At 40.3% G+C, this 12,518-nt stretch overlaps 1 protein-coding gene across 1 annotated transcript in view; it reads left to right on the forward strand.

Moving 5' to 3' along the window:
• PRKDC (protein kinase, DNA-activated, catalytic polypeptide) overlaps window positions 1–12,518 on the forward strand; it is a 186,463-nt gene that overhangs the window by 149,744 nt on the left and 24,201 nt on the right. The window contains exons 69-70 of the mRNA XM_023508282.1: window positions 8,052–8,238; window positions 10,706–10,880. Coding sequence (XP_023364050.1) covers window positions 8,052–8,238; window positions 10,706–10,880 — 362 coding nt within the window. The remainder of the gene's footprint in view (window positions 1–8,051; window positions 8,239–10,705; window positions 10,881–12,518) is intronic.

Below are 12,518 nucleotides of genomic sequence, written 5' to 3' on the forward strand. Positions count from 1 at the left end.
TTTTTTTTGCAGTTTTTGGCCAGGGCTGGGTTTGAACCCACCACCTCCAGTATATGGGGTCAGCGCCCTACCCTTTTGAGCCACAGGTGCCGCCCCAAAATAATAATTTCTAATTCCACCACTCATTCCATATTTATCAGTCTGCAATTTACTAAACGGAAGCACCCTCCTCTCTCTCTCCCATTTATTTATTTATTTACTTTTAAAAATTAACAAAATAGATTCATGGATTCCAGTTTATTTAATGGGATATAGCCCATTACCGTCCTAATTTTGTGTTAAATTACATCAGATTTGGCCAGTGAGAGCCCTTCAAGCTCATTTTCAAGGCTTATCTTGGAAGTTATTCTCCTGTTTTCTTTTAGAAATGTCATAATTTTAGCTCTTACTTTTATGTCTATGATCTCTTGGAAGTTTTCTTTCTTGTTCTGAAGAAGCAGTCTTGCTCTGTCCCCCAGACTGAAACTCCTGGTCTCCGGTGATCCTCCCGCCTTGGCCACCTGAGTTGCTGGGACTAAAGGCCTGCACTACCAAGCCTGGCTAATTAAAAAAAAATTTTTTTTAGCAGAGACTGAGTTGTCCAGGTTGGCCTCAAACTCCTGGCCTGAAGTGATCCTAACCCCTTGGGCTTCGAAAACCATCATGCCTGGCCTATGGAAGATAATTTTTGTGGATGCTATGAGACAGACATTGACTTTTTCGATATAGATACGCAGTTGTTTATCCTGCTCTGTTCAAATGTCTTTCTTACTGTAACTGAAAGACAGTTGGCTACTTGCTTTGGCTTCTTTTTTGAAGTCAGGTGACCATTTTTATGTTAGTTTCTGGGTGCGATGGTCTAATTTTTGACTTACAAGAATTGTAATTGTCATTGATGTTGCTTTAGTAGTCTTGAAATCAGGTAGGATGAGTTCTTCAACTCTGTTTTTCTTTACAAAAATCATTTTAAGTAATTTGCATTTATATTTGCATTGTAGAAATTTCTCCCAGGAACAACTACTGAGAATTTTGATTGGGTTATTGTAATGAACGTATTTAGGGCAATTGCCATCTTATCCATAGAGTTACCCAGTTCATGAGTAGGGTCTGTCTCTGTTTATCTAGGTCTTCTTTAATTTCAGTGACTTGTATTTTCTCAGTATGGAGTGTTTTGAGAGATTTATTCCAAGCTTCTTTGTGTTTTTCAGCACTCGTAAAATGGAAGTTTTGTTAAAAATTGTATTTTCCAGTTACTTACTGCTGATGTACAATTGCATTTTACATATTAACTTTTTATCTTTGCTAATTTCACTTATTAATTTTGGTTCAAGTTTTATAGACTAACTGGGATTTTCTGTGTAAATAGTCATATCTGCAAACAGGGTCACTTTTACTTCTTCCTTTCTGAACTTTATGCTATTTCTTTGTTTTTCTTACCTTGTTCAATGGTTAGGTCTCTAGTACAGTCTTAAATATGCTAAATATCCTAAAAGGAGCATCTTAGTCTTATTTCTGATAGTAGGAAAGACACTTCACTCATTCATTTTGAGAATGATGTAGTTTTTTGGTAGATTCCTTTTATCAAATTGAGGGAATGCTCTTCTGTTCCTGGTTTTCTGAGAGTTTTCTTTTATCCTGAATGGTGCTGTGTTTTCTCAATTGCTTTTTTGGCATAGGTTTAATTGATCATGCTGTTTTACTCCTGTATTGTGTTTGTGGTGTGTTATTACAGTGATTGCTTTTTAATGTGACTCTAGTCTCATACTTCAGGGGTAAACCCTTTATGATCACAATTATATATTTTGTATATTTTTGCAAATGATGTTAATGGTTTTAGAATCTAGAGTCAGGTAGAATATTGATCTGTGATTCTCTTCATTGTATCTTTGTCAGGTTTTGATATTAGGGTTGTAGTGGATTCGTGAGATGAACTGGGCCTGTTTTCTATTTTTTATTTGTATAAGATCTTTATTATTTTGTACTTATTTGATAAAATTCACCAGTAAAGCTCTTTGGACCGGGAGTTTGGGAAAGATTTTTTTAAATGTATGTAATTTCATTAGTGGATACAGATGGGGAATTTGAATGTTCTATTTCTTTTTGTGTCAATTTTATTAAATTACATTTTTCAATAACTTTTAAAAAATGCTTGCCTCCCTTATTTTTAAAAAAAAATTGTCCATTTTATCCAAATTCTCAAATTGTTAGTATAAACTTATTGACATCATTCTTTTATCCTTATTACTATTTGTGGTATCTGTGGTAGGAATTCTTTTTTCATTCTGGATGTTAGTGATTTATATTCTTTCCTTCTGTCTATGTCTTTTTTTTTTTTTCTTGATTTGTCTCAGTGTAACTTTATTAATTTTGTTGATCTTTTCAGAAGTCCAGGTTTTGGCTTTGTTGAAATTTTTTATTACTTGTTTTCTATTTCATTGGTTTATGGTCTCATCTTTTCTTCTTTCTACTTTAAATTTACTTTGCTTTTTTTTAGTTTCTTAAGGTGGAAACTTCAATCATTGATTTTAAAACTTTCTTCACTCTAATGTAAGCCGTTAAAGTTATGTATGTGTGTGTGTGTGTGTTGTGTGTGTGTTTAAGCACTGCTTTAGCTACATTCTGCAAATTTTGGTATTACATGTTTTTATTCTGTTCCCAATATTTTCCTTTTTTTTTTTTTTTTTTCTAATTTCAGAGTACTATGGAGGTAGAAACGTTTTATTTACATACATTGCTTTTGTATTCTTCAGGTCAAAGTTACAAGCGTGCCCATCACTGAGATAATGTACATTGTACTCATTAGTTATGAATTTATCCCCTGCCCCCCTGACCTACTTGATTGTTTGTTTGTTTGAGACAGAGTCTTACTCTGTCACTCTGGGTAGAGTGCTATGGCATTACAGCTTACAGCAACCTTAAACTCTTGGGCTCAAGCGATCCTCTTGTCCCAAGTAGTTGGGACTACAGGTACCTACCACAATGCCTGGCTATTTTTAGAGACAGGGTCTAGCTCTGGCTCCCCTTGGTCTTGAATTCCTCAGCTCAAGCAAGCCACCTGCCCAGTCTCCCAGAGTGCTGGGAGTACAGGCGTGAGACACCACGCCTGGCTTGATCTCCTTTATTTTTGATAGGTGTTATTTTCATGTGTTGATTGAATAGTTCCAATTTAATAGTGAGTACATGTGATATTTGTTTTTCCATTCTTGTGATACTTCACTTAGAAGAATGGTTTCCACTTCTATCCAAGTTAATACACATTTTTTTTTTTTAAATGGCTGAGAAGCACTCTGTGGTACACGTATACTACATTTTATTAATCCACTCACGTATTGATGGGCACTTGGGTTTTTTCTGATCTTTGCAATTGTGAATTGTGCTGCTATAAGTGTTCAAGTCCAGGTATGTTTTTTATAAAATGTCTTTTTCCTTTGGGTAAATGTCCAGCAGTGGGATTGCTGAATCAAAAGGCATGTCTACCTCTAGCTCTTTTAGGTATCTCCACATCACTCTGCATAGTTCCACCAGCAGTACATGGGTGTCCTGTCTCTCATCATTACATCAGCTATTTTCTAATTTCCATGTGACCTCTTTTTTCTTCTGTGAGATATTTAAAAGTGTTTTAAATTCTGAATAAGTGAGTTTTCTAGTTATTTTATTATTATTGATCTCTAAGCTAATTTTCTTGTGGTTTCTGTCCTTTTATGTTTTTTGAGACTTACGTTATGACCCAACAGATGGTCTATTTTAGTAAATATACTCCATAAACTTGAAAAATCTTATATATTCTTAGTTATGGACATACTGGTCTATAGATTTTGGTTAGATCAGTTGGTCAGTAGTGCTTTAAAATCTGTGTCATTACTGTTGTGTTTGTTTACCTAGTTCCACACTGCCAAGTTAGGGATATGAACATCTACTATGATTGCAGAATTTTCTGTTTCTCTTTTTAATTGTGTTTTTACTTACTGTATTTTGGCTCTGTTATTAGGTACATAAACATGGATAAATGTCCCTTTTATTGTTGTGAAGTAATGATATTGATACCGGACAAAGTGGCACCCTAGCCAGCTCAGCTGAGCGGGGTTGGGGGACCTGCCGCCTCTGTCTTGACTGCGGCAGCCGGCAAAGGAACCAGCAGGCTGGAGCAAGCAGAGGGAGCTTTCCTCTCCCACCGGAGGCTCCAGTAGCAAAAAAGACCTGACTGAGCAGGGGAAAACACTAGCAGTTCCTCCAGTGCATCCCTAATTGGTCCATTTTCAATTCAGCTCCTGATTGATGTATTTTCAGGAGCTGAAATATTTCAGGAGAAAATAGACCAATCAGCTCAGCTTTTAGCTCATTGGATAACTGCCCCTATATAAACCCCTGAGTAGAGAGCCTAGGGGCAATCTTCACAGACCTCCTATGGAGAGAGAGCAGGAAAGCAAAGACCATAACAGATTGCCAAAGACTATTGAGGGAGAGCTTGCAGAAGAGGAAGAGCTGTAACACTTGGATCCTGCTCTGCAAGGAAGTTCAGCTCTTTGTAAGAGCAGTAACACTTGCATCCTGCTCTGCAAGGAGGTTTGGCTCTTTGTAAGAGCTGTGACACTTGTATAAAACCTATCTTATCCTGCTCTGCAAGGTTTGGTTCTTTGTAAGAGCTGTAATACCTGTTAAATAAAACCTAACTTCCATCCTGTGGTCCGTGGATTCATTCATAGAATCGTGGAGACCAAGAGCCTGGAAATCCAATATCCAAAGTCTGGTATCAATATGTATTACTATACACATAAATGTGTAAATCACATATATTGTATGTGTAGATTTCTCATATATATATATATGTGAAATAACATATAATTAAAACACTACTAAATAGTGTTATAATTTTACTTTTAAAGAATCACATGTAATTCTAAAGTTCTATGTGGATTTACCTCTGGTACCATTTTCCTTTAGCAGTTCTTGTAATGTGGGCCTACCTGTGATGAGTTCTGCTAGTTTTTTTCTTTCTCTGAAGGTATTTTTATTTCACTGTCACTCCTGAGGGATATTTTCTCAGGATGTGGAATGCTGGAGAGATTCTCTTTGTCCTCAGTAGTATCTTTTGGCCTCCATGTTCAGGAGAAAGTCATGGTTATTTAAGCTTGTTACCCTGTTTGTGATATGTCATATTTTTCTTGCCGCTTTAAAGATTTTTTTCTTTGTTACTGCTTATCAGCAATTTGATTATGATGTGACAAAGTAGGTTGGTTTTCTTTTCTTTTCTTGTTTTCTTCTTTCTTTTTTTTTTGAGACAGAGTCTCATTCTGTCACCCTCAGTAGAGTGCGGTGGCATCATAGCTTGCAGCAACATTAAACTCTTGCCTCAGCCTCCTGAGTATGTGGGACTACAGGTGCCAGCCATAATGCCTAGCTAATTTTTCTATTTTTATTTTATTTATTTTTTTGAGACAGAGTGTCACTATGTCACCCTTCTTAGAGTACTACACAACTCACAGCAACCTCAAACTCTTGGGCTTAAGCGATCTTGCCTCAGCCTCCCAAGTAGCTGGGACTATAGGCACCTGCCACAACACTCAGCTAGTTTTGGTTGGAGCTGTCTTTGTTGTTCAGCAGGCCCGGTCCAGGCTCCAACCCACCAGCCTCAGTGTATGTGGCTGGCGCCCTACTCACTGAGCTACTGGCACTGAGCCTAATTTTTCTATTTTTAGTAGAGACAGAGTCTTGCTCTTGCTCAGGTTGGTCTTGAACTTCTGAGCTCAAGGGATGCTCCTGCCTTGGCCTAGGATTGCAGGTGTGAGATCCTGTGCCCCAACTAGTTTGGTTTTCTTTGAATTTATCTTATTTGAGAGTCACTAAGTTTCTTGAATCTGTACATTTATGTAACCAACTTTAGGAAGTTTTCTGTTGTTGTCTGTCTCTTTTTTTTTTGAGACAGAATTTTACTCTGTCACCCGTCTAGAGTACAGTGGCATCATCAGAGCTCATTGCAGCTTCCAACTCCTGGTCTCAAGCAATTCCTCTTGCTGTATCCTCCTGAGAAACTGGGACTACAGGCATGAGCCACCACACCTGGTCCCAGGAAGCATGCCTTTGTTTTTCCAGAACAATACCAATATTTCTTCTATTTATGTAACTTTCTTTCTTTTTTTTTTTTTTTTTTGAGACAGAGCCTCAAGCTGTCCCCCTATGGCATCACAGCTCACAGCAACCTCCAACTCCAGGGCTCAAGCAAATCTCCTGCCTCAGCCTCCCAAATAGCTGGGACCACAGGCGCCTGCCACAACGCCTGGCTATTTTTTGGTTGTAGCCATCATTGTTCTTTGGTGGGCCTGGGATGGATTCGAACCTGCCACCTTAGGTGTATGTGGCTGGCGCCTTAGCCACTTGAGCCACAGGCACCGAGCCTATATAACTTTCTTTTTAAAAAGAAAAAAATCTCTTGGCCTGAGCTTCTTTCCATGGGCAGAATGCAGCAGCAGTGCTTCCTCATAGGTCTCAGTCACTCAAACTGCTACCCCACCTCACAGCTGCAGTTACCTCATAACACATGAAAAAAAGAAGAAATAAGAAACCCATCCCAACAGTAGACCCTTTTCCCACTTTCAGTTTCCCTGCTATCTTTTGTTTACCATCAGAGCTCTTGAGGAGCTGCAGCAGGTGTTGCCTGAGGGCTGGTTCTCATCTATAGAGGGCTGAGCTGTTGGGGCTCTGTGGTAGGAGAGGCTCTCAAGCTTCCTGATGCTGTTTGAGACGCTGTTGTTTTTAGAAAAGATGGTTCTCTTCTTCTCTTCCTGGCTCTGTCCTCCTCGATTTCATTTAAGAATATGACATGTAATATAGTTCTTTCTGCCTTTATTTGACTTGGTCCCTCTACCTCAGACTTAGCAGCTCAGCCCCTGTGCTGAGTGTGCTCCTCACAGCCCAGGAGGGCTCACTGTGTGACTGGTACCCACCTTTGCCCTTCTGAGATCTGGAGCACTTTCCTTACATTGGTGACACTTATGGATTCTTTCATTCATCATTTTATTAAGTTATTAATTAAGTACCATTTTATCCTTTTTGGTGTTTTTTTTTTTTTCTTAAGTCACAGTCTCAATCACCCAGACTAGAGTGTAGTGATCACAGCTCACTATAACCTCAGATTCCTGGTCTCAAGCAATTCTCCCACCTCAGCTTGAGTACCTGGGACCTCAGGTACACACCACCTTGCCCAGCTAATTTTGCAATTTTATTCTTAATTTTTTTTTTTAATTTCGCAATTTTTTGTAGAGGCAGGGTCTCATTAGTTGCATAGGCTCCTGGCCTCAGGCTGTCCTCCCAAAGTGCCCAGCCTACACCACCTTTACCTGTCCAGCCTTATGATTAAACATAATGAAAGCTTAAAACCAGTAGCATCTTTGGAGGAAGGCAGTGCAAATTTGTTTGAGGTGAGAAGCATAGAGCAGAAAAGAGATGTGAGGCATGCTGGTTTATCTGGCCACAGTAGTCTAAGAAAATTAGAAATTGGTTCCTGTATGAACAACAGAAAATTGGTTATTGATCAGGGATGGACTTTATATGTTAAACCTTTTTGTGGTGGTACTGATATTAATGGAAGTGAAATCATTTAAAGTCAAATGTGTAAATGATGACATAAATAAAAATAATTTTATAACAACCTAGCATTATCTTTAAAAATTCTCAGGGATTATTTATCGCCTGTTTGCAGCCTTCCATTTTTCGCCTTTGGGTGTAGACAGGACCTTAGATTGAGAGATAAAAGAAGAAAAATGGCTTTTGACTCAACACAGACTATATCACCATTAATCAGGAACAGTTACGTATTTGAATGCTCTATTTTATGGAAGTGGAAGCACTCAGTGATGTCTTGAAAATTCTGTTGAAATATTCTTGGTGATCTTTAAAGAGTTGATTTATTAAAATGGAAAGTAAGTCCACTATCTAGAGTATACATATATGGCTTAAATGTGAGCAAAATTTTGTAATTGTAGAATTTCTGTCTGCAGTTGCTATCCAGTAGCTTCTTGTCTGAGTTCTTTTATGAATCTCTGATATTAAGCTTCATTTTTCTTTGTTTTATGTAGATGTTTCTTTCTTAGCAAAATAGAGGAGAAGCTGCCTTGTCTTCTAGATGATCACAGCATGAACGTGGATGGAGATAAGGACCCCAGGGATGGCAGGGATGCACCCGAGCAGGAAGATGTCAGGTCCCTGATCCAGAGCTGCAAGTTCTCCATGAAAATGGCAATGGTGGAAAGTGCACGGAAGCAGGTTGGCTCAGTCTCTGCTCCCACATCACTCTGGGTCTTCCTGAGTTAGCATCTTTCTTAGCTTTCCTTTAAAATCTGAAGCTTTAAAATGATTGAGTAGGTAACGAGTTTTTTTCTCTTTATAAGTGATCTTGAAGAAACACAGATTTAAAATTATCCAGAAAGCCTCTAAAGTTTATTGTATGCCTGTTGATCATTTCAAAATGACTAGTATTTGTTATTTGAAAATTAACCTAATGTGAGATTTGATCTCATTTAACAAAAGATTTAGTTTGTAGAAATCTGTCAGTTAATAATAAGGCCCTTTCTTAATGTTAAAGTATATTTTGCTTAAAAGTTACATATGATCTGTTTGGATGCATTAAATCATATTTTAATATACTAGGGGGCTTGCTGTTTTAATGACCCTGCATCGATTGCTATTACAAAGCAAAAGATGTTATTCTAGTTAGAATAGTTAATATTTCTGTTTTGTAGGCTTAAATGCTTATTCATAGTTTTTGCTTTGTTAGTTGTCATGTCAATTAAGAATTTTTATATTGCAAAGTAAACCCAACCCAGAGCAGCCCAAGATAGAAGTGAGGCAGGTTAGAAGGCAGGGAGAAGGACTGATTTGAGCTCAGGACACTGTGGTGGGAGGTTTGGGGTCATGATGAGGAAGAGACATGGTCCCTGCCCCTGTGGCTGCTTGCCAGTGAGAGGGCAGGCAGTTGGGGTACACACATGACCACAGCGCACAGGTGGGTGAAGACAGGAGATGTTAGGACAACCTGGGGAGGGGGCAGTTGATTTAGGGTGTGCTTTGTGGGGACGGAAGGGTTTAGATGTGGGAAAGAGAGAAAGGCATTCCTAGCGTGAAGAAATGCGCACGCAAGAGCATGGAGGTGAAGTGCTGGGAAGGGCAGAGCCTACTCCCGCAGAGGGGTACAGGGCTTCTTGGTGGGTTTGCAAAGGATCATGTTGTGCCTGACTTTTGCAGAGGGTCTGATGAAAATGTCTTTTGCAGCATGGGAGAGAATTCGGGTATACTACACAGCTTGAAAGACATCTGAGTGAATATCAAACAAAAAGTAGGTTGGTTGTACAGCCTCAGAGTTAAAAACTTTTGGTCTCAAATGACATGCTTAAAAAAGGGAAAAGACAACCAAATAAAGGGAGAAAATATTTACAGATCTTGAATCTGATAAGGACTGGTATCCAGAATATATTAAGAATGCTTTACAACTGAACAATAGAAAGGTAAACAGGCTCGGCGCCTATAGCTCAACCGGCTAAGGTGCCAGCCACGTACACCTAAGGTGGCGGGGTCGAATCCCCAGCCCGGACCCGCCAAACAACAATGACGGCTGCAACCAAAAAATAGCCGGGCGTTGTGGCGGGCGTCTGTGGTCCCAGCTACTTGGGAGGCGGAGGCAGGAGACTCGCTTGAGCCCAGGAGTTGGAGGTTGCTATGAGCTGTAATGCCATGGCACTCTGCCCAGGGGGACAGCTTGAGGCTCTGTCTCAAAAAAAAAAAAAAAGAAAGGTAAACAACCTGATGACAAGTTTTGAGTAGACATTTCTCCAGAGAAGATAAGAAGATAGTTGGCAACACATGAGGAAAGATTCAGCATCATCCATCGTCAGGGACACGCAGCTCAGAATCATGATAAGACGCTACTTCATACCTGCTTGGACAGCTAGAATTAAAAAGATGGATGATACTAAGTGTTGGTGGGGATGTGGAGAAACTGGAACCCTCAGACGTTGCTGATGAGGAAAATGGTGCATCACCTGTGGGAAACAGCCTGTATATTCCCAAAAAAGCTAAACACAGAGTTGCCAGTCCTTAGGTTTATACCCAAGAAGAGTGAAAGCATATGCCCACAGACTTTTATACAGAAATAGTCACAATGGCATTACTTGAAGTAGCTGGAAAGGTGGAAACAACCTGTGTTCATCAGTAGGTGTATGGAACATCCCTGGTTGTGAGGAGTAGGGAGCACTGATGTGCACAGCAGCACGAGTGAGCCTGGACAACATCATAATGAGCAAAAGAAGCCAGCCGCAAAAGCACAAGTTCTCTGATACTGTGGTTCTGAAATGCCCAGAATAGGCAGATCTCTAGAGACAGAGGCAGATTAGTGATGGTTACTGGCAAGAGGGAATGAGAAGTGACTGCTTATGGGCAGAGGGTTTCTCTCCAGGATGTTGAAAATATTCTGGAATTAGTTAGTTGTGGTTGCTGCCCAACTTTGTAAATACACTAAAAAGGTTGAATTGTACTCTCTAAATATGAATTATATCCCAGTAATGACTAAAAAGACATCCTCATAACTGAAGCTGAGGAAATGGACTGGGGCTCTTAGGCCATGGGTGGTGTGCACAGGGGAGGCAGGCCGCTTGGCACTTTTGTGAAGCAGTTTTATTTCTAAACTGTCTCCTGTATGTCAACACAGCACTTTACTCTTTTTCTTCTGTTAATACAGAACAACTTCTCACTTGCCATGAAACTGTTGAAAGAACTGCATAAAGAGTCGAAAACCCGAGAGGACTGTCTGGTGAAGTGGGTGCAGAGTTATTGCCGCCTGAGCCAGGCCCGGAGCCAGGCCCAGCAGCCCCCCAAGCAGATCCGTGCTGTGCTGAAGACAGTCTCTCTGTTGGGTAATTAGCCTGCCGTTGTGCATACACACTTACAGTGCTGTTTCATGTGCTTCCTTGTGTATCTTCCAATTTGGTTCTTTGTGCCGCTTCATCTGACATTAGGGAGGTAACTCTGTATAGTAGTTCTGGTAAATTAGCAAAGTGTGCTGGGGGAGAGGCGGAGTCCTTTGTGTTCTAGTCGTGCTCTTGAACGTGCTCATTGGCACTTTTATTACAAAATAAAATGGAAATTAAAACTTTTATCTTTAACTCTTAATGAACCAAATTATGGGTCTAATAGTTTAGTTAGTTTGGAAATTCTAAGCTTACATATAAGATGTAAAAAAGTAAACATGCAGGGCTTGTGTCCTCCTTCGTTCTTCTCTTTTCCTGATAATGTGACCTCTGAGACTGAGGTGAGACATGCTTTACTGGGCATGGGTCCTGCTGCCCATGTCCAGCATGGTGGCACTGTAGCTATGCATGTTCTTGATGTGCTCCCGGGCTGGCTGTCCAGCAAGACAGAGCGTGGGCTAGAGTAGCACGCTGCTCAGTGAGCACCCCGTCTCAGTGAGGTACTAAGAAGAGAAGTATCTACACACCAATGCCAAGGTCAGAAGGGCATCCTAGCGGGGCTGGTAGAGCACACTTGAAGTCTCAGCTCTGGGGAGACTGATGTGGGAGGATTGCTTGAGCCCAGGAGCTGAGGGCTGTAGTGAGCTGTGATCATGCCTCTGCACTTCAGCCTTAGTGATACAATGAGACTCCATAAGAAAAGAAGAAGAAGAAGGTCATCATTACAAGTGCTAGATAATTTTTTCTAGGGTAGTTTTGGGAGTGAGGTAGGGAGGAAGAGTTTGCTGGATGCTAAGATATTAGTACGATAATAATAATTCTATAGTGAAATTATGTGTAGTTTGTTATAGACTTATGAGCTAAGCATGGCCAGTAGTTGTGGTCCTATGTCTGAGACAACTGTGTCAGAGAACTGTCCTTTGAAGTAGAACAGAAGTAGGATGTGTGGCTGACGAGGCTTGCTAATGTTTCACACCATTATTACTCCCAGATGCTACAGTTTGATCAAGTTTGGCCAGGCTCCTTGCCTAGAACCACCTGGTAAAAAGCAGAACTAGAACTTTATTTTATTTATTAATTTATTTTTAAGACAGAGTCTTACTCTGTCACCCTAGGTAGAGTGCTGTGGCGTCATAGCTCACAGCAACCTCAGACTCCTGGGCTCAGGCCATCCTCCTATCTCAGCCTTCTGAGTAGCTGGGACTATTGGTGCCCACCAATACGTATTGCCTGGCTAATTTTTCTATTATTACTACAGACAGGGCCTTGCTCTTGCTCAGTCTGGTCTCAAACTCTTGCACTCAAGGGATCTTCCTGCCTTGACTTCCCAGAGAGCTGAGATTACAGGTGTGGGCCACCTGAACTAGCACTTTAAATGTAGCTGTGTCTGTTGGCTTTATCAGCTAAAGGCCGCAGTATCAATTTTAAAATCTACTCTGAATTATTAATATACAGAGGATGTCAAATACTTGTATAAATTTTAAGAAAGGAAAAATTCTTTAGGGCATTGGCCCCATATACTGAGGGTGGCAGGTTCGAACCCAGCCTCAGCCAAACTGCAACAAAAAATAGCTGGGCGTTGTG

Source organism: Otolemur garnettii, unplaced genomic scaffold (genome assembly GCF_000181295.1).
Source record: "Otolemur garnettii isolate 467f Iridium unplaced genomic scaffold, OtoGar3 scaffold00237, whole genome shotgun sequence".
In the NCBI taxonomy this organism is placed as follows: domain Eukaryota; kingdom Metazoa; phylum Chordata; class Mammalia; order Primates; family Galagidae; genus Otolemur; species Otolemur garnettii.